General features: G+C 34.4%; 1 protein-coding gene across 1 annotated transcript; it reads left to right on the forward strand.

The window, feature by feature from the left end:
* The first annotated feature begins 18,034 nt into the window (after nt 1-18,034).
* Nucleotides 18,035-22,304, forward strand: LOC141700336 (putative histone H2A variant 2). Its single transcript, XM_074504133.1, has 3 exons — nt 18,035-18,228; nt 18,902-19,033; nt 21,762-22,304. Exons 2-3 carry the CDS (start codon nt 18,911-18,913, stop codon nt 22,056-22,058), a joined length of 420 nt encoding a protein of 139 aa, XP_074360234.1. The 5' UTR covers nt 18,035-18,228; nt 18,902-18,910; the 3' UTR covers nt 22,059-22,304.
* The last annotated feature ends 1,246 nt before the right edge of the window (nt 22,305-23,550 follow it).

The raw sequence follows: 23,550 nt of genomic DNA on the forward strand, positions 1-23,550 counted from the left end.
AAAAATGAGTTTCGAATTTATAATTACTTTTTCCTATTTATTATTGAATTTATCAATGATATTCAACATTGTTTTGATCAGAAAATTGTTAATTGAAATGTTTTTTGAGGAAATTACTAAACTGCCCTTGGGCATATAAACCCAAGAGCAGCACTCATGTTCTCTCTCCTTCTCTTTCGTCTCTCACTCTCTTCTCTCGAACTCTATCTGTTTTCTCTTTTCCTCTCTCGGTAACCACAACCCACATCGCCTGATTCTTTGATTTTTAGCTCGAATTCGAGCTTGTTTCTTGTTGTAGTCCTGGTTTTGTGCTTGCATATGTGTATCGTGTATGTATCATACAAAAATTTTGAGAGCCCAATTCGATTTTGATTCGATATGTGATTATTCGGTTCAATTTGTTGCAATCAGTCATGGATACGTGACTGGTAATCGTTATCGACGAAGTTTCGAGTTGGAAACCCTTTCGGGGCACCACCGGAGCTTTATCGTCGCCGACAATAAGCTCCATCGAGCTGGCAGTGGGAGGTGATGCACGTTTGAGCCCTATAAATCGTTATAATCCTATTTCCATTCATGCATGTTAAGTTCAAATCAAAGTTTGAATTTTCGGTTTCTTAAATTCGAAATTTTGATTCAGTATTGATGTTTTATAAATGATTATGGTTCATTAATGTGTTAAATATAACTTGATGTCGATGCATGTTTCTATCGTGTTTATGCAGATTTTTTTAAGGGTTTAAAATTTTTAATTTGGTTAAGTTGTGTATTTAGTCGATAATATAATTCATTTATGTTTTAAATTACAACATGAGATCGTGCATGTGTGCTTTAGATAAAATTCAGATTTTAATTGATTGAGGATTATAAGTTTTAAGTTGAAATTTGTAAATGGTAATTAGTTGTGGTGTTGTTGTGTATTGTTGATTGGATTGGTTAATTGACTAGCGTATTTATGAACGAGTCATGTCGGATTTTCGGTAGAAATTATGTAATAACCCCAAAATTTTGAACTTTTTTGTAACCCTTATGAATAGTGTTTTTGCTGATATTGCTGAATATGAAAACTTTTCATGTCACACTATGTAGGGGTTCTTTTATTTTTATTCTGAGATCTTATTAGTACTCTATATGATATATAAGTATATGTAAAGATCGTCAGAATCCAAATTCGAACACTTTGATTTTTCCCGAAAATCCACCAGATACCGAAAGAATTGAGTATAAGGTAACAGGATAAAAATGATTTAAATTAAAGGATTATAAGATAGGATCATAAAAGGAATATAATGTATTGAGAAAGGTTAAAGAAACCCAAGTAATAAGATCCCGGGTATGATCCCTCAAATGATAAACGAAAACGAAAGTTAAGCGAACCGTATAACAGATCAGCGGTCATTAGCCAAGTAATTAGGAGTTAATCAAAGGGTTAGTGGAGAGTGATGTCATCTCACCAACAAGAAGAGGACAAGTGTGGGAGGATTACATAACATGATGACCTAAGCATGACCAAAGAGAAGTGTGTTGTTGGTTGATTAAAAACCACACAAAAATCACCATGGTTAAAAGGTAAATAATTAAAACAAAAGCCAAAAACAACCAACTAACAAATCATTTCACCAAAACACAAGTTGACTTCACTTTTCTTCAAGAAAAGCTCTCGGCCTCTTTTCCATTTCAAGAAGAAAAAAATCAAAATCCAAGTTCCAAGCTTCATTAATTAGTGAGGTAATTATCTAAGATTCCTTATGCATAGATATAGCTATCCTATAAGTTTAAGCTTCAAATTCCTTCACAATCTCTTCCTAAAATTCATGGAAGAAGAGGGTGAATAGTGTTTTTCAAGAACTTAAAATTTTGTTCTTGAGTTTTTGTTTAGATTAAGCTTTGGTAAGGACTTTCAAGGGTGATTTCAAGCTCCTTAGTTACTTTTACTCACCAAGGAAGGTATAATCTCAAACCCTAGCCCTACTTTTGTATATTTAGAGCTTTTGTGTTTAGTATGGTTCATGAGAAGATTGATTATTGAGTATTTAGAGATGTGTTGGTTTTGTGATGTGTTTGGAGTTGTAAATCTTGTTGATTAGTTAAAGAACTTAAGTAAAGCTTTTAGTTCATGTTGGGAAGTAGTATAAATTTGGAAATATTGAGTTGTTGGGGCTGTTGTAGCATTTTAGGTATGGAGTTTGGTTGTATGGTTGAATTGTGGTTGATTGGTGGTTGATTTAGAGTAGGATAAAAATTGGTAATCGCGTAAACATAGCCGTCGTAATGTCCGATTGACTTTAGACTGTTTTGTTCTTAACATCAGGACCCGAGGACTCACTGTTAGGTTTTGACCATTGTCATGATTAGATAGTTCATGTTACGAGCTTCGTTTTGATATGTGGTTCGTTTGAATCCGATGTACGGTTTAGGAGAAACGACCGTTTTAAGTAACGGCGTTTCGCGAACGAACCATTACCCCTCGCCTTACTTTGGAACATAGGTTAAAGACCTTAAAGGACTAATTGGAGTATGAACCATGTTATGCTTTAAACTATTTACCCTTAGTGTTCCGTGGGGTTTTTATTCAATATATATAAACTTCGTAATCATCCGTCTAAGCTTCAAAGGTAGATTTAATCACACGAGTTGACCAATTACTTTGCATTTCATTTATCTTGATCTTGGTCAACGCATAGTTCGTGTATATAGTATAATTATGAAAGGTATCACTTATAACCCCTTCTAGCATCTTCAGTGTTCTGGGGGATTATAAGTCGATCAATAGTAAACTTCGTAATCATCCACCTAAACTTCAAAAGCACAAATTCAAAGCCAATTACTTGTACTTCTATTATTTGGACCTTGGCTAAGAATTATAGAACCTATAAAGTTGCTTGAAGTTAAAAGTATACTTTGACCACATAATCGTCAAATCATAAGTATAATAAATCCATAAGCCTAAGAGCTTAAAAGGATAGGTACAATTCTGAGATTGTAACCAAAGTATTCTTCGATCCATAAATATATAATCGAAAGAAGAAGAATACAAAAGAAGTCATAAGCCATAGTGCTTATACATATATACAAGACTTCTTATTACTCCGATAAACATATATTTTACAAAGACGGAGTAATCATGAGTATACTTGACATATAAATATATATTCCGAGTAAAGTATACGTATTGAGCTTGAAGATCAAATAAGTCATAATCCATATTGATTATACATATAAAGGACTTCTTATATTACTCCTATTAACATATAATCCATAGAGACGGAGTAATCAAAAGTATACTTGATATAACATTTTATATCTCAAGTCAAGTATACATATAGAGTATTAATATTCTTATTTGAATATTATACTATCTTTTGGGCTAGTACCGTAACATACTAGTTCAACACATATTTTCTCTATACTTTGTGTTTTGTGGATTGTCTTATTAGTTTTGCAGTGAGTTGAGGTGACGTGAGGTGATCTTCGTTCTAAGACCCAAGTCTCATACGCACTAGCGGGGAGTTAGTCGTATTTGCACCGTGAAGAAGAGGAAAGACCCAAGACCGGATACTAAGATCCGAGACCGGTGAAAGCTAAAGAAGCTAAGTCCACACAAGGGATCTGCATCAACTTTGAAGAGATAGCGGGAAGTTATTATCTAAGATAAGTTTGTGTAGGAATTACATTTATTTTGAGGTGGTGACCCTTGTGTTACGCACCAAGATAAGTATTTGTAAGGGTGTAAAGGCTTCTCCGCCTATTAAAGGAGCGAGTTTATATTAAGGGAAAATCCCGAGTCCGGGAGAGGAGCTCGGGGACTGGAGTAGGGGTGAGCGGTTCTATTAGAGGTTGCGCCATTGCAAACCAGGATAAAATCGCCGTGTGGTATTTTCTTTCCTTGTACTTTATTTTCCGCACATATAAACTGCATAACCACTCGGTAAAGTTTTAAAAAGGGATAAAATTATTTTAAAACGCCATAATAAATTTTAAATTGGTAATTAAGCTATTCAACCCCCCTTCTAGCTTAATATAGCCCTCATACGAAACCTAACAATTGGTATCAGAGCAGTGCTTTTTAACGTGTTTGTTAAGTGATTTGCAGATTTACAGGCACAACAAAAAGTGGTCCAAATGGCGTATATTAATCTCGTTGGTTGTGGTGAAGGATTGTCAAGCTCACGACCTCCTCTGTTCGATGGCACCAACTTTGCAAGATAGAAAACTAGATTTTGCATTTATGCAAGATCTCAAGGAGTCAAAGTTTGGATGGCTATCGAAGACGGTGTTCACATACCTACCAAAATTGTCGATGACATCCTCATCGAAAAGAAGGTTAGTGAATACAATCTCGAGGAAGAAGCCACAATGAATATAGCCGACAAGGCATAAATGGTTCTCACAAGTGCACTTGCGGAAAAAGAATACAAAACTGAAAATCTGCAGAATTTAATGTACCCTTTCCACTATGATATCCCACTTGACAAACCATGCCAAACATCAACCAAAACCCAAACTAACCCTCAACCAAGGTAACCTACTGAACTAACACTCCCACACACAATATTGGCTTAGTGGAGATCATCCTTATCTAGAGTGCAATATAGCAAAACAAGAGTCAAAATAATATACTAATTACAAGTCATCTCAATTTCGCAAATACCAACTTAAATCCTCCATATATATATATATATATATATATATATATATATATATATGAATCAAAAACACATAACAATGAGAAAATATCATAATTAATATCCTAACTTAACTGAAATTAGAGATTATTAACAAAAATCAATCCAAATAATAAAGAACTTTCGAAAATCATGAGTTAAACCTATGCATGCATACTTTCGAACTTACAAGCCAAAAAAATATGGTTTCCATATAAATTTCATCATAGAATCAACATGCAAGCCTAGCATTAACCAAAACTAATATGATAACTTAGCATGCAAAGAGTTTTATCAAGTTTTTATTTCCAAATCCATGCTATTATCACATAAACACACAAAAATCAACAAGGCAACAAGAACACCATCCATTCGGCTCCTAACAAGTCATGGCCGAATGGATTAGGGTGAAAAAAACATTTGCATGAGTGTGACACACTCATGTCTAGCCATTCTCAACCCTATGATAATATATCTCATGGTGAAAGCCTTCGTATCACAAGAATCAAGGGTGTTCACTTTGAGTTTAACAAAACACTACCATGCAAGATCAAAACGTAGATTTTTCACCCTAAACTCTTTGGATTATTAAAGAACAAGATATGGGAAGTAAGATTACTTAAATGGAAGATGGATGCTTGAATGAAAAATGAAGAAAAAAAGGGGGTGGGGGCTTCGGCCGAGAGAGAGAGGGCCGAGAGAGGGAGAGGAGGTGAGAGTGGAGTGAAGTGAAGTGAGAGTGAGGTGAGAATTATGACAACTTGTCCTTAATTTTATGGTTTTAATTTGATTAAAATGTGAGTGGAATTGAGAATTGACAAAAGTGACCTTCTAACAAGCTTGTGACAATTTTGCATGCAAGGGTAAAGAAGTAACTTGGCTAGTGAAGTAGTAGTTAGTGGGGTTGGAATTTCCAAATTTGCCCTTATCTTGAATAGGGAGCAACATGCATGCATGGACAACTAAGTAAATTGCAAATTAAAAATCAACTAATTTATATAAAACAATTGCTATAGAAATAAATACACTTCCATAAATCACAAAATAAGTATTATAAAATAGCTTATGATTTTAGAAATTTAATGATATAAAATTTGAAAATTTGTTGTTAAAAGATTTTAAAAATCGATTTTTCATATAGAATGAAATACTTTTGATTATCATTTAAAAATACTAAATAATAAGATTTTCCTTTCAAATTTTTTTATATAAACTAGTACAATAAACACTTAATTTATAGGCACTCAACATATAGATCACCCACATTTATAATACCACATAATTTAAATCTCAATTATAAACACACAATTATATATAGATAAGGTTTAGAAATACCCGTCGTAACATGTTACATCGCATAGTTAGTACAGAAGGTGGCCAGCCTTTAGTACTTGATAAGCAATTAAACAACATGTGGTACCTACTAGGCTTCTATCACACAGATAGATAGTCATTCGGAAATACCTCCCCTTCTGGAAGGGTTTTTTCTTCTCAGTTTACACGAAATGAAAAGGAGAGAAAAGAACAAATTTAAGAAAAAAATATGGTCACAAAATATCTGTTTTGGAATCTACCTCTGAACTATAGAGGTTTATCACAGGAGAACGAAACATATATGCATATATATCAACATCTAGTATTATCGCATAGCAATTCATGTGCCTAAATATTTACTAATCCATCTGTCATTTTATGGACCCATGCTTTTGCTCGAACTTATGAACAACCACCTTTGAAACTCCCTCAACATCGGAAATCGAATATGGGATTTCATTCTAGACATCGTTGTTACTAGAATTCTACGCTAGCCCCACAACCTTCCTCATATGGTAATACGACTCTCTATCGATTAGAAGGATTATTAATTCAATAGGTAGATAATCGACTAGTTAGTCTATCAATGATAACTTATATATCACCATGATCCGATTAGTGGTACTCAATCTTAACATCCATTACAATACAACTCTCACGGTTGTTACCGTCTCATTATTCAAAGAACCATTGCTGCATTGCTATAGTCCACCATGGACTTACGATAATCATTCATTTTCCTTGAAATCTTAATATCTAACCATACGGAGTCCATACCTGTCGTATCGAATTCTTTTATGGAGGCAACATAATTACCATTTCATGATTCATAAAGAACACTCCTGAACTTGGCGTACATATGACATGAAGCAGATAAGATTACAGAAGAGTTTCAATCAAAGAAACGATAGCAGGTTAACGCCATTATTAACCATATGTCTTTATTAGGAGACATGAAGCTTAAAGGTTCATTTAATTATTTCGTAACATGGTCCTGGATTATCTCAAGATAGGACCTTCTAAGATAGATAGACCGCCCACGGCGATTGCATGAATTAAATCTTTACCAAATTACTATTACGGTTAAGTATCACACAATCATCAGAAGGAATGTCAATCTTTCACACCATAATACAACATTCACGGCTTTAACCATCATCACTGTATTCCTAAAGCACGAGCGCCTATAATTGCTCTCTTACACTTAGAGTGTCGGCCACCTCATTGGCCTTTCCTGATAGTAATAGTTCCTTATAATCAATGTCTTTTGAACGATCTCCAACTAAACTTTCTACCTCATTTCCAATCACTACTTGTGTGAAAATGCTCTTCCTTAAGCTTTGGTGAGAAAAAAAATATCACCATTTTTCTATACGTTATTGCCTCGGTCTTTAGAGGCAAACATTGTCATGACTGACTCTCGATCATACTTAGGACGTCTCTTAGCTTGGGTCCTTCTTGTTTCACCAATCTCGACCTTCATTGGGTCGATCTATACTTTCTTATGGTTCAACACGTGTCCACCTGGCATTATTATAATTACGTCATATTTCCTTTATCAAAATTTATATTCTTCAGAACTTTGAATATTACCCTTCTCCTTGTAAAACCTCTAAGGTTATCCTTGAATAGTTCCTTTATATTCCCTAGATACAGGGCATATCAATATATCATTTACTAATACTAGAACCATTGTCTATGTACTTCTGAAAAATTTCTTCACTGATCCTTAAAGGTTGTTGTTACCTTAATCCTTTCCAATTCATACTGTCAAAACTCATATTGTCCCTATTAAGGGTGAAATGCCAACCTTTATGCATTTCCCTAGGGTTCATCTCAAGTTATCGAGGTTCTATCCTTATTTCCATATTTTAAAAAGGTACTTGCATCCTTCCATGGATAAATCAAGTCTTATATTCTTGATAAGGGTATCTTATTCAATCATTCCTGCCTCGATAGTCTATACCTAATTTCACAATAGCATCCTCATTCAAACTGAAGTCTATCCATATGGCCTCCAAAAGATAACAATGGTTATCCGCTTTTCTTTCCTGATTTGGTAATGATAAGAAGGATGTTCTAGAAGATATTGGTCGTGTTCAACGTGAACTTCTTCTTACTAAATCCTCATTTACTTTTATTGTTTATCTCAACAGTCATCTCAATGTTGGGATATCTTCTATACTTGGTGTCTCCCTTTTGGGCATCAAGTCACATGTGTTACATACACTTCACATTTTTGAAGGTATTTCCCTCATCCAATTTCTTAATTTTTTGCTTTCCTGTCTCCTCAGTCCATCCGTGTTCCCTTATTAATCCATCGATCTATCTCAGAGTTTCATCGAATACTCTCAACTTAAAGGGGATTAATTATACGTATCGCTTACACCTTCAAACCTTGACTTTATCTCATGATCAGTCACCATCGCGCTGATGATGACACACTTCTCTATATTTATTGCTAGGGTTTCTTAGGGTTTTACATACCTAACTCCCTTATCGCTTCTCAATTATATTTCCTTTATATCCCTTTATGCTCATTCCCATTTTAGTCTTTTATTTTCGTTTCTATTATAACCATTTCATAAATCAACACAACATAAGCATTGATTTCAAAATCCCGTCATTCTGGATTCGTGTCCTTCAGACGAACCTTGACGACTTTCACAACCTAGATTCACGATTCATCATACATGTCCGTCTTTGGTCTCGTTTTAAAACTTCTACACTTTTTCTCTATCTTCCTTAGCCTTCCACCAGCGGGTGGCCTCTCTCTTAGGAAGGTAAGTGGCAAAAAAAGTCCTTTGCGCTTCGTCGATCATTTAGAATCTCAAATGATTCCTATATTTTCTTTAGCCAGGCTCTTGCCTCGTCTGGGTCAGCTTATTCCTTGGAACTCTGGGAGCTTAGCAACTTAAAGGTCGTGAAGGAATTTCCCACCGCATTGTTTCCTTAGGGTGGTGGTTGGGGATAAAAGTATAAGTTTTGTTTAGGCAGATCCATGAATTGCCCTATAGGAGTACCGTCCTGGCTCTCCCTATCTTGCTCGACTTTTGTTTTCTCAGTATAAAATATTTCATCCTTCTCCCATAATCGGGGTTATCTAATACGTTAAAATCCTTGTTTTCCTCTTAATTATGTTATGGGTTCCTTCTATCTTGATGGCGACCTCCCTGACTATCACATTCAGGGTTTACCCTAAATCTTATTCCTCGAACTATGGCTTTCATCTAAGATCCCGTCCTTAAGCTCTTGAACGTTTGGAACCAAAATTCTATAGGAATACCTCATTATTGCCTTATCATCTTTCTCGGTATTAGTCTCTTCTCCAGTCATTGGCTCTCTGCCTTCATTTTCACTTTTTTCTCTTGGCACAATATGATATTTTCCAATAATTCGGGCTGTATTGCAATCTCAACAGCTTTTCGATACCGGCTCCGGTTACCTTCACTTCTATTTCCATTTTCTCAAAGTATCTTTTATCAACTCTCACAAAGACATTATCATCTTGAGTCTCTCCTTTCTACTAAGGGTGTTAGCCACCATATTGGCTTTCCCTGGATGATAAAGAATCTCATAATCGTAATCCTTGATCAGCTCTAACCACCTCTTATGGCGCAAGTTGAGCTCTTTCTGCATGAAAATATACTTGAGCTCTTATGGTTTTTGTAAATCTCGCACTTCTTACCATACAAGTAGTGCCTCCAATCTTTCGGGCAAAACTATTGTCGTGAGCCCAAGATCACGGGTGGGATATTGAATTTTATAATCCCTTAATTGTCTTGACGCGTACGCGATTATCTTGTCGTGTTCTATAAGAAGCACCCTAATTCCTTATGCGAAGTGTCACTACAAATCATAAAATCTCTTTTTCCATCTGGCAACGCCAACATAGGGGCCATCACCAATCTTTTCTTCAGTTCTTGGAAGCTGTTCTCGCATTTCTCTATCCATTTGAACTTCTCAGTCTTACGAGTAAGTCGCGTTAAAGGGGCTGCGATCTTTGCAAACTTGAACGAACCTACGATAGTAACCGGCCAATCCCATCTCTAGTAGTCACCTTGACTACGGTCATCAATCCTCAGCGGTCCTTTCTTCATTCTTGTCAGGATCCTCCACGGGGTCCTCTTCAACAACAATCCCTTCTGGGATAACATCCTCAATCGCTACATTCTTAATATGAACAACATCTGGTCCCTCGTTAGAGTGCTCCATTGGATTCACAATCTGATCCCTAATATGTAATAAAACAGCATTGCGTTGTTGCTCCTCAACCTCAGGGTTCGGTGCCCCGCTACCCTATACGATAACGAACTATGTTGCTATCATGATATTTATAAGGGTTCCCATAAGGGTTTTAACTGTCATTAGACTATGAACTTGGCAAGAGTTCTTATTATCTTAGTGAACTTATCATTTTAACGATGCATCATCTCTGAGGTTTATAACGCTTAGCCCTGATACCATTTCTTTAACACCCCCAAATCCGGGGTCGGGGATCCGGGTTGTCATGAGTTCCATTCCCCTTAATAACATTTAATCTTAATAAATAACCAACTACTGCATACTGTGACCCCATAATATACACACACACACCACAAGTTAAAGTCTCAGAGATGAATACCAAAAATAACACAAGTCATTTTATTCCACAATTATAAGCCATTACACCTCAATAGGGTTTTGGAATAAATTTACATTTTCTTTATCATTATAACAGTTCATAAATATACATAAGTCTGGTACATCAACAGTTGAAAACCTAGCCTATTGGTAGTTCCTACCTCAGCTACAGCGGCATCAACGCCTACAGGAAACCGCGGAACGTTTCCTATCCGCTCGCGAGTTGGGAGCTTGGTTCTGTTCATCTTGTCTAGCTGTTGTTGTGTGATGAAAGAATAAAGCAAGGGTGAGCAACAAGCCCACCAAAATAACATGTGTAATAATTAACAATATATGAGCATTCTTATAGTACTCATAAAAGTCTTGGTCAAGAAGAAATGAACCAAGTTTGACGCGATCAAGTCGCAAAATATTAAGTATATATGTATATATACTTTTCAAAATCTTTGAAATCATCTTCCATGCATAATATACACAGAGTTCCAGTTTATAACTGTATAAAAATATCGTTGCAAGGTGATCTCATATATCTAACCTTGTCTCATGTTTTTCTAAAAAATCTTTGTCATGCATAAGATAATCCTTTACTAGATATAAGATGAAAAGATGAAGTTACAAGATACTCCAATATACTTATATCTTTTCCGAATACTGCTTGAACTACCACCGTTCAAGGTATAATCAGTTTCAAAAGTTCATCACATAGATGAGACTACAAGATAAGACTTGAATATAATCAATCTTTGAAATATCATTCAAAAGAAATGAAGTTACGAGATACTTCATTAATTCCCGATATATATACACCTATATATATATCTCATACACTTCTTGAAATCCTCGGTTAAGAAAAGTATAAACAGAGTTGTAATATCCAATGAATTTAGAAAGAAGAAAACTTTGGCATAAACCCGATATCTTGCTGATCAGGAAAAGATACCAATTAAGTAACATTTTCTACTAGTAGATGGATGAATCCTCCACCGGTCATCACCCTTGCCGCATTAGGGCTTATGTTGGACCACCACCCGGTCTCTTACGCGTTGATGGACTGCCACCCAGCCACTTACACTTTGATAGACCGTACCCCGGCCTGTCGCTTATGCCGACTCATTTAGAATGACTTACTTCCCGAATGTTGGGCATGTAATCAAAAGCTCTTTATCAAATCAGCAACCTCGTTATGAATATAAAATACACCACAGAGCCGGATCCTTTAGGTTTTGAGCGAGTATTTAAATCCTCTTCGAAAGGAAGATCTTAAATTGGAAAATGAGTTTTGGGGTCCGCTCTAACTTTTAAAATCATTTTGAAGACTTGAAAACATTTTTGAAAGCCTTTGGAATAAGGATGATTTGATAGAATAAATCAATTCCAAGATAATCAAAGAATATTTGAATATTATGCTATAAATAATATTCCAATAACGAATAGCTTTTATCAAAGCAAATGAAGTAAAAGTTTTGAAAATAACTTTCTGAAAATATTTAATGTAAGAATGATTGACGATATCAATCATTTCTCGAATACTTGGCGAATAACAAAATATTATTCTTTAAGAAAATAATGAATATTATTTAATAAAATAAACGGAGTCATAAGTCCTCGAATGAATATTCAAACTAATATTCACATATATTTTAAAACTATCGAATAAATATTTTCGATTAATAGTTTTGAAAACTATATATATATATAATATACTCGGGAACATCGTCTCCCGGTTTTAGAAAAATGTTAACCTTTAGGTCCCCTATACTAAGGGTATACGCAAATAATGCCTATCTCTAGCATAAGTATTATGCAGTTTATAACAATTGAATCAACAATGAGATATCAAGATTATGAAACAGGCATGCATATACATATATATATATATATATCAACATGCTTCAATATATCGCAAGATTTGCTAATAACAATCATGCACTTATCACAAGATAATGCATATACATATATACATCACAACAACAGTTATACGGGTAGAAAACTTGCCTGAGTGTCTCGGGGTAGACTTAAACTTAGAGTGGGTCCGGTAACCTATAAATAACATATAAGCCAGAATTAAACCATGGTCGCTTAAGAAACTAGACTTTATCCCCTTAGACTCTATCATTCGCTTCTGCGCTTAACGATTTTCATTAGTCGCTCGAGTACCCTCGGTTCCACCATTTTTATAAAATTACCCGTTAACTGTTTTAAGGCGACTCTTTCGCGAGTACTTTACCAACTGCCTAATCCACTTTACATATTTGTTTCGTAATTCAATGAGTCTTTTAAGGGTCATAAATAAGGTCTTAAAGTTACGCGAGGGGTAAGGGTTCGTTTGCGAAACGCCGTTACTTGAAACGGTCGTTTCTCCTAAACCGTACATCGGATCCAAGCGAACCACATATCAAAACAAAGCTTAAAACACAACCTATCTAAGATTGGAAGTTTTTAGTTCGTAGCAGTGGGTGTTCAGGTCCAAAATTTATGCACAAAACAGTTAAGGAAAATTGGGCATTACGACGGCTATAACCTAACGATTTCCAAATTTTACCAACACCGAATCAACACCAATCCAACCTTAACAATCCAAACATCAACCACAATCAACCCAAAATCCTAATCACCATTATCATCCAAAAAACCAAATTTAAAACTAAGGGTTCAAGAGTTTATACCTTCCTTGGAGAGCGGAGAACTACTACTAAAAAACCTCTAGGAATCTCTAACTATCTCTACCAAGCTTGGATCTTAAAGAAAACATACGAAAACAAAATGTTAGTTCTTGAAAACACTATTCATCACGAACTTTGAGGAATTGTTTAACTAAGGAATCCTTGGAATCTTGGCTTCAAACTTATAGCATAACTAAGTTGTGAAATATAGGATCTAAAGAAACAAACCTTGTAATTTTCCATGGCCTAGAGCTTGAGTTTTGAAAATCTATTTCACCATTTCTATGAAAAGGTCGAATGGAAGAAGTAGAAAAAAATGGGGGGGAGCTTTTGCTTTCTTGGTTTGCCTTGGGAAATGAGAAGGAAATACTTGGTGGAGGATGATTCTTGAACAAATATCTTGATAAAGTGATGACATCACTTGCTTAAATCATTGCTTGCATCATTCCTTTGCCACATGTCACAATCTCATGGTGTGAGGGTGTCTTTACTTACAACCACATCTTTTAGCTTCTCTTGGAAGCTTCCCTCCCATGCTACTTGCACGTGCTTGCCCGTTGGTCATTTATTTATTTTACGGTTCACTTAACTCTCATTCTCGTTAATCGTTTGAGGGATCATATCTAGGATCTTATTACTTAGGATTCCCTAAACCTTTCTTAATATTTTATATTCCTTAAATGATCTTCTCTTATAATTCTTGAATTAAAATCTTTTTTATCATGTTACCTTATACTTAATTTTGTCGGTATCAGGTGGATTTTCGGAAAAAAAAAACAAAGTGTTTGAATTCAAATTCTGACGATCTTTACATACCCTCATATACATTATGGAGTTATAATATGATCTCAGAATATCCATTAAAGAACCCCTACATAGGGTGGCCTGACAATTTTTATTAATCAGCAATATGAGCAAAAGTTACTATTCACCAGGGTCTCAAAAATTGGGGTTATTACATAAACCTTTATGTGTTAATTGCAAAAAGGGCATGATTGTAAAACCAAATATGTGCTTACGTGGCTTCATGTTTACTTGAGTATAAATAATGGATCAGAGGGACCAGTATATACAAGAATATGGATATGAATGTGTTTTATGTGATCGATGTGAATAAGATATGTGCATGTATAATTGTTTTTATATGCAAAAGTTGGTATAAGGTGATTTAAGGGTATAAGGCACACTCATCTACTACTCGTATAGTGTGATCAAAATTATAAGTAAAATTACGAGTTGGTTTAGTTTACGCGAATTGGAGTAGAAAGTTAGAGGTTCAGAGAAACGTTGATTACTTATAGGGTCCCTAATTAGGGTTTACTGTTGTGTTGTAGATTTGAAAAGACAAGGCATTCGAACTAGGTTGGAAAATGAAGTTCTAGGTGGCAGTAACTCAACCGCTATGAAAAAGAACGCTTTATGAGGTAACTAACTCTGCCATTTTTTTATAATTGCTAAATGAGAAAAAAATGATAGTAGAAAGTATTTATGTTATGAAATGATAAAGATAATGAATATGGTAATTTTGTTATTCGATCTTGTTGATAAACCTTGTTATTAGCCTGATTCTTTCCGGATATGATTACCTTGTTGGTATTTTGTTCTTTTTAATATCCATATTCCCTATACTCACTGATGAATCATTTTTCCCAATTAATACCTTTAATGTCCTAAATCCCCATATTGATAATACGCATGCTTTGTTAACACCCTTATTCGAGATATTTTTGTTTAATGTACATTGTTAATACCTATACTTACCTTGATCACGCTATAATTTACATTTTTCCCTTATAACCTTGTTTACCCCATCTGAATTCCTGAAATGAAACTAAGAATGATATTCGACTTGTAAGAGTCCAAATGATTTCAAAAGATGGTAATTGTTAAAAATGGAGTTAAGTTTAAGGAAAACAAGAACTTTCCAATATAAAAGTTTTCATTGAAATCATAAAGTTTGAATATTGCGTAAAAGGCTAGTGGGGCTAGTCCAACTAAATAAGAAACTAGCAAGGCTAGTCCACTATTAAAGGCCGATATAGTGCCTTAGGTACCTTATGACCAGATGGAGGTTGGTACGGGCTGATCACCCGTATTATTGTTAAAAGATGGATATTCAAATCGAAGGTTCTAATTTTATAAAAAGGAAGTAAAGGTTTTTAAATTGTGCTTTAGGCACTATTTCTATGTTGTGTTTTGATTAGAAGTTTAAAAATAAGTAAGTTAAATCTTTCCAAAGTTCTGATAAATCCTATTCATAAAATGTTGATTGTTTTAGTTAATGAAATGTTCAGGATTATGACCTTGATCCCTTGAAACCCTATTAGAGAGGTCCTTTTGATTAATGTTAAGTCACTGCCCCACACACACATATAGACACACATTGATATATAGAATTGTTTTATTAGTTACTTGTTGAGCCTTTTAGCTCATATTGTTTGAATAGATTTAACTTTGACAATTAAGCAAGAAGATGGATAGACTTAGACGCACCGCTCGTAAGAGTGTCCATGGTCCTTTACTCACATTTAGATTCCAGGTGCCATATCAGGTAGAAGATGGTGTGAGGAAGCGTTGGTAGTCTTTTAAGAAATGTAGTAGTTGATATTCAGATACATCTGGGTAATCTGGCAATTCCATGTCAGAATTGTGTTTTGAATAATTTGAAAAAGAGTTGTATAATAATTATTATCCAAATTGGTAGTTGTAATCTTGTCTCATACTTTATCATGTGTCGATCCTTGTAGGTTTTCGAGGTTTATTTTATTGATGTTATGGTATTTCAATTATCATAAAGGTGTCGTTGGTCCTCATTCCTAATTCCGAGTTTAAGGGAGTCACAAGGTCGATCGGGATTTACGTGACTAATTGGCTGAAGGTCTCATTTGGAGATGGGCTTGGGTTACATTGGTCGAAAACCAAACCTTATCCATGAAAATTTTACCAAGAACTACGTGAGACTTGACCCTTATAAATAGGGTACGTAGGCACTTGTATTAAACATGAGTTGACACTTGACAAAGAGTAAAGAAAACCCTATTGTTTATTAAGGAGTCATTATACAAGCTCAACCACCACCATACACAACCTTCCTCCGTCTTAAAACACCATCATTGATCTTTATTTCGGCCATCAACCTCCAAACCACTATTAAACAAAATTATCCCTTTAACAGTTTTCTTGAAGAGATAATAGAAAGATTTGGTGTAGCCGTGAGAACCGTGTATACCTGATTTGTCAGAACTTGTCCTAAAAATTGACCATAACTGTGATATCATGCGAATTGTTCCCAATAAATCGTTATTATGAGCGCCTTGCAGATATATAATATCTAACATTAAAACACGAAAAAACTCTCACAATCAACTCTCACGAGTAGAGACTACCAAACTGACAAAAGCGGTATGAAAAACTCAATTCCAAGGTTGAAATTCTCTCAAAAAGAAGAAAGATTTTATTAAACAGAATAAAAATTAAGCCAAATACAGTACAATGGGCCTTATAATCAACCAAAAAGGTTGATGATAACCCCTAAATTGAATAGGAGATTTAGGGTTTGTTGGAAAGAAAAATGAGAAGGTGGTTGGTTCTTTTTTAACTTCTTCGATAATATTTGGGGTACTTGAAGCATCCACGATCACCTATCAGGTAAAAAGTCTAGGTAACATTATGATATAGATATTAGTTAAAAAATATAGCCCTCCAACCATTACACATGTTACTGTATCACATCTTTTATATTTGTTGATCATGTAGCCGATTAGCAAAAAATCCACGTAAACTTTCCAACTTTATTTAAATCTAAACCTACTCTACGCATTAATATATGCATATATATATATATATATTACACTTGATACATATGTACTAAAATTCTTATATATATTTAATATTTTAAACTTTAATAATTATTTTAGTATACATTGCATATTTGTATGAATAGTAATAAATATTATGTAATAGAATTTTATATTTTATAATAGATATAAGTCATGTTTATTTATTATGTTTCGTCATATATAAATATGTTATTATATTTCAATTATAATATATAGTAGATTACTATTATATTCAATATATTTTCACGGAATATATATATATATATATATATATATATATATCGTAGTTAACTCGCAGCCGCTACCCTTTGGGTGCGCACTGGGTGCGCACTGGGTAAACCCTACGGGCTCACGCAATAACATGCAAATCACGTGAACCAAGATAAACTGCATTTAAGTGACAAACTCTGACTCATGAGGCATAATCATAAATTCTCCTCCCGTGGTATTCGAACGAATATATATTTTATTCTTTCATTTTTTTAAATATAACATTTAAGCTATAAAATTTTCATAGACACACACACATATATGTAAAAATGGTAATAAAATATTTTTATTAAATATAACTGACCATTATAGTTGGTAGTTGGTACCACTGGAATAAAAACTCTTATAAATTTAATAAAATTTTAAATTATTATTGTTTAAATATTTATTTTAGCTAATTAGTCTCGGACATGCTCTACTCAAATTCAGAAGATTAGGTAATTGGTGTAGTGAATTTCCTGGAAATGTAAATGAAAGAATGAAGACCAAAAATCCCTATAAAACATAATTCAGCCCAACTATAAATTGAAGGCCCAAAAAGCCTTGAAACTCTACGGCCTACGAAACTAAAAGCCCTATTAACTCAGCTCACTTGCGTAATCCACAAACTTAACAAAAGTCGTTGACCGACAATTTTGAAATCGATGAAAAGTCTACCCCGGGAAGTACAAAGGGACACACACATAAATTACCCAAACTCAAGGGACTGAATTGTAATTAACATAAATTAAAGGGGCCAAAAGATAAATAATAACAGTAAATAAAAGTAAACTCTCTCTCACCCAAACCCCATCTGCTTTCTCTCTCTAGCATTCGTCGCCTCTCTCTTCACGGAAACACACAAACCACTCTAAGGTACGCTTTCTCTCTCTACAACTTTATGTATACGTACACGCGTGTATGTATTTGTTTATATACATGAATTGTGATTTTATTTGTTAATTCGTTGAGAAAGCTTCGATCTTTGACCAGAATTGACTAGATCTCGTATGTATCTCTTCACTGTTTTATATAGATGTTATTTTGATTATATATAAAGTTTAATTGGGCGTGTGTGTAAGATTGTGTTTGTTAATTGTTGCTTTTCATTGTATAAGAATTTCAAGTTTATTTGTTTCTGAGACTCGAGAGAGAGAGATAGGGAGACAGAGATACGAATTTTAAGTTTATTTGTGTAAGAGACTCGAGAGAGAGATAGGGAGAGAGAGAGAGAGGAGAGTGAATTTGTTGATTTTAGTTTTTCTATCCTCTACAAATTTAAGATTGTTGTGTAGGGGGGGGAAAGAGAGAGAGAGAGAGTTTGTTGATTTTACACAAATTTTAATTTTTTTTTTGTAAGAGAGGGAGAGGGAGAGAGCCACACACACACACATATATATATATATATATAGAGAGAGAGAGAGAGTTTGTTGAATTTATACAATTTAAAAGTTTGCTTGCGTATGAGAGAGGGAGAATTTGTTGATATTATTTTTTTGAATATTTACAAATTTTAATTGTCTGTGTGCATTTAATTTGTTTTGTTTAGGGGATATAGATGGCGGGAAAAGGAGGAAAGGGACTTGTAGCAGGGAAAACTACAGCAGCAGCTGCTGCAGCTAATAAGGGGAAGGATGACAAGAAAAGGCCGATTTCTAGGTCATCTCGTGCTGGTCTTCAGGTATAATAATCCTCACTCTTTGCAAAGAAATTAGTGTGTAATTGAACTTTTTATGATTATTGTATCGTTTTAGGTGAATTAATGTGGTTTATGTTTAGTGTTTAAGAATTTAAGCAGATTTAATGAACTCCATACGTATACCAACCTCCTTATTTGCAGCGATGACTTGTGTTTTGGTTAAGGACTTTATAGTCATATAAGTTTACATTGTTAGGAATGATTTAGAAAACAAGTAAAGATAGACAATAAGTACATCTCTGGGTATTTAATGGCTGATGTAGAATTATTTAAATTTTAAAATAAGACTTACAGTAGTAAAATATAAAGAATTTGACCTTTATTAAAATTTTAAACTAGGGAGTCGTCTTTAGATAGTTTCTCTCTCTCCATCTTTATGTTTTATAAAATCTGATGGCTGATGGATAAGTATGTAAGCAAGTGATTTCTTGTAATAATATGTCAAATAGGCTTCTTGACATTACATATTGATTACAACCCTCTCTCCCTCTCTCCCTCTCTCTCTTCAAACATTTACATACACTATATTAAAGTTTGTGTGGGTGCATACTTAACACAATATTAAAACTTCTAAAATTCAAATGTATCCTGTTGAAGGGGGACAAGCTTTGAGAAATACCTGGTCACTATAATTTGAGAGATTCTTATTTGTCACTCAATATGTGAAAGCTGATTAGGTATTAGTTTTTCTGGGAGTTCTTATCAAGATATGTTGTGGTTTGTTGTAATGTTTGTTATCAGGAAAGTGTTCAATGTCTTCGTTTAATAGTTTAGGAAGACATATGATAGTGATATTTGCCTGAATTTTTGTTTACCACTATAGACTAATAAATTTTTGCTATTGTTATTGTATTCGAAGTTTCCCTAAGTTCTATGATGTCTTTGCATAATCATATATGTATTTTAATTGAAGTATTTTACTCTCTATTGCTGGTGCCTTGCTCCATCTTTGAAAGCTCCAGAGACCAAAGTCAATATTTGTCCTTATAATCTTGTTACAGGTAGTTTTTTATGTTATCTGTGATCTTAAAAGAAACTGTAGCTATAGACTTCAATTCTGAAAGATAGTAAGAAACATGTATTGCAAAAGTCAAATTGTTAATTTGTGATGGTAAATAAAGTGTATCTACTTTAATTCTGAAAGAAACATGAATTATGAAAGTCAAACTGTTACATATACTAAGTTGCTAGATGTGTTCTGTATAGACTATAGAGTAGAAGCTAGAGCCTAGAGGTAAGAGATGTACTAGGGAATAGTACTGCTGGAGAAGGCTGTTTCAAGCTAGTGATCCAGACATGCTATGCTAGAGCAGTATCCGCTTGCACACTAGGTGAAACTCACCACTTAAGTTCACAAAATCCTTGAGAATATAAATTTAAATAACAGTGAGTATCGGTAGAACCAAATAGGCTAACGAGTAGAAGAGGCATGTGCTATTAGAGCTGGTAAGTTGAATATTAAACAGTCATGAGAAACTTTTTAATCACTAGTTTTGCAACAGAGTAATTTAATTGTTATACAAGATATGCTATGCTAGAGCAGCATCCCCTGCACACTAGGTGAAACTCTTCGCTCCAAGTTCAACGAAATCCTAGACTGTAAGTTTAAATAACAGAGAGTATTGGTAGAACCAAATAGGCTAACGAGTAGAAGAGGCATGTGCTATTGGTACTAGTAATTTGAATATAAATCAGTCTTGAAAAAGTTACCGACAACTAGTTTTGCAACAGAGTAATTTAATTGTTATACGAGCTTATTTCAGAGTAGTTAACAGTAGTTCATATTCATAGACTGATCTTTTTTTTTCATCAATTAAATGATCATCTTCTTGCTCGGTCTTTCCTGAACTTTTTTTTTTATAACCTACAGGTAACTTTTTAGTTTTTTCTTTAGTGGTTTACATATTTGAATTTTTTTTCCGAAACCACTAAAGGCTAACTGGTTTAGTTCTTGCAATTAAAATCCAGTCAATGGACCTCATGATTGTCAACATATACACTGTTAATGTTATTTAAATGAGCTTTAAGCTTATAAGTCTGTTTTAGATATCCTTATGTCTGTGGCGGATGCAGACTTAAAAGTTAAAAAGTAGGGAGACTTTGACTATAATGTGGTCATATGTTGCTTGTGTTGTTGATTTTCATGTATCTATTGTATAGATATGTATTTTCATGGTTACCTTCCAATGTTTCACAGACATATTACATGGTCCCAACTGTTGCATTATTTAATCTGAGTGATTTTGAGAAGATGTATCATGTATACGCAATTTTCAAATAAGAACTCATCTTTATCTTGTCCCTGGGTTATTTAGTTTGTTGGTCTGGCCATGAGTCATCTAATATATAAAACTGCATATATGGTTATCATGTCATTCCAGTTAGTTGGTTATTATGTCCTTGGTTGTTGCAATGGCAGATTGCTAAGCCATCAGTGCACCTCTCAGTTAGATGCTACTGCGGGTGTGCATTTTAGCCATATATGCAGGCTACTAGAAGTTGTGTTGCCGTTTTTGACAAATTTGTCTTTTTTGTGCTGTTGTTTCCCTAATCGTGCCTAAGGTTGTTTCATTAAATCTGTCAGCTTACCTTGTTTTCATTGTTTGTAGGATTATAACAAACCTATTTGCTAGTATATTGTGTATGTTGCAAGTTTTTATAAGAAATGCTTAAGTTGATGGTAATTGATTTTTTTTTTTTGTGTGTTCAGTTTCCAGTTGGCCGAATTCATCGTCATCTGAAGACAAGGACTTCTGCCAATGGGCGAGTTGGTGCCACTGCTGCTGTTTATTCTGCTGCTATCCTTGAATACCTAACTGCGGAGGTACTTGAGCTGGCAGGAAATGCTAGCAAAGATCTGAAGGTGAAGAGGATCACACCAAGGCATCTGCAGCTGGCTATTCGCGGGGATGAGGAGCTTGACACCCTCATCAAAGGAACCATTGCTGGAGGTGGTGTTATACCCCATATTCACAAATCCCTCATCAACAAAACCACCAAGGAATAGGTTATCTAGTCACGCGTTTCAACTTTGTTCAAGTTTCAATAGTGTGCTCAACTATGGCTTAGTATGGTTTCCTGTTAAGCTGTGCTGGATTCCTGTAGTGTAGTTTAGACATTCTTGGGTATATAACTCCATCATCGGTACTCTTTTGCTCCACAGCTTTAATTAGGAAGAGAATTATTAGTTGGGATTCAATTTTATTCTTGTTTGCTAACCTTTTACCGTGTTATGGCTTGTGTTAACTTTTAATGCTTTCTGGATTATCTTCGAACTTGGGTTCCAACTGCTATATGCTGTTAAAATTACGCTTATTGATTTTAAATCTTGGTGTAAGCTGTAAGAAGCGTCCAACCGAAACGTCAAAACCTATTCAGTGTTTATAATATAATAAGTTTCTCTAGAAAAGGACCACAGCAGATTTAAACATAATTTGAAAAAAAGCTCTGATAAAGATGCGAAAAACATTGTCAAATGAAGACACTCCTTGTTTTATTTTTCTTTATAGTTGTTTACCCTAGAGCTACGAAGAGAGGTAAATGTTAAAAATCAACATATGAAATGTAAAGAGAAGTTGACACATCAAAGAAGCTTAATCGGCCGGCCAACGTAGTTGTTCAGCCTACCTTGAATTTTTCCTAGAAGATGTCGACCTCAGTTTGTCTTGCCAAAGTTTATAAACCATTTGCAAGCTTATATCATATACATTATCGGTTAGCCACTTGCTTGCAGTTACAAAACAGGGAATCTATATATTGTCTCTAGTACACAAGTTAGGATCTATAATACCTTGAGTTCTTGTGATTATCGATTTTATTCCGGTTGCAAATACTAAATGTTAAAATTCGGAAGCAAGTAGCAGTAGAACAAGCGAATGAAATAAGCCTGTTTGAATCCAAGAACAAAACTTGAAAGCCAGGTCCAGACAGGGTGTATAGAGCAACTAAAAGGTGAGTTTTAGTTACCACACAACAACAATGCCAGAAGCACTCCGCCCGGTTCAGATTTGTTCTTAAAAAGTTAAAAAAAATATATTTTTTTTGTTCTTACGATTATCTAACTATATATTCTAAACAAATGCTTGAAACAAATCACAGGACATTTGTGTCATGTGATAGGACCTTCGTAGATGGTGATATTGAGAAACAAGATCAAACATTTATTTACAAGCGACTGAAAGAGAATGTAAATATATATAATCATCGATTGCTTAATTGTTAGATTCCTACCAAATGAAATAAATTATATCGAAGCAGTAAAAAATTCTTCGATTTCTTATCTGTTATGGCTTTCGCCGTATGAAACAAGTCATATCTAAGTTGTAAAAAAGTAGTTTCACCTAAACAATTCTACCATCTTAAGCGTCTAATATGAAGAATTTGTATGGTGAATTTAGATGAAAGAAATTAAGAACTAAGCATGATTTGATTAACATGCGGGACCCAGAAGATTAATGCATGAACATATATGACTGGCCCTCCTCTCTCGTGGCTTGTGT

Source organism: Apium graveolens, unplaced genomic scaffold, assembly GCF_009905375.1.
Source record: "Apium graveolens cultivar Ventura unplaced genomic scaffold, ASM990537v1 ctg2172, whole genome shotgun sequence".
Classification (NCBI taxonomy): domain Eukaryota; kingdom Viridiplantae; phylum Streptophyta; class Magnoliopsida; order Apiales; family Apiaceae; genus Apium; species Apium graveolens.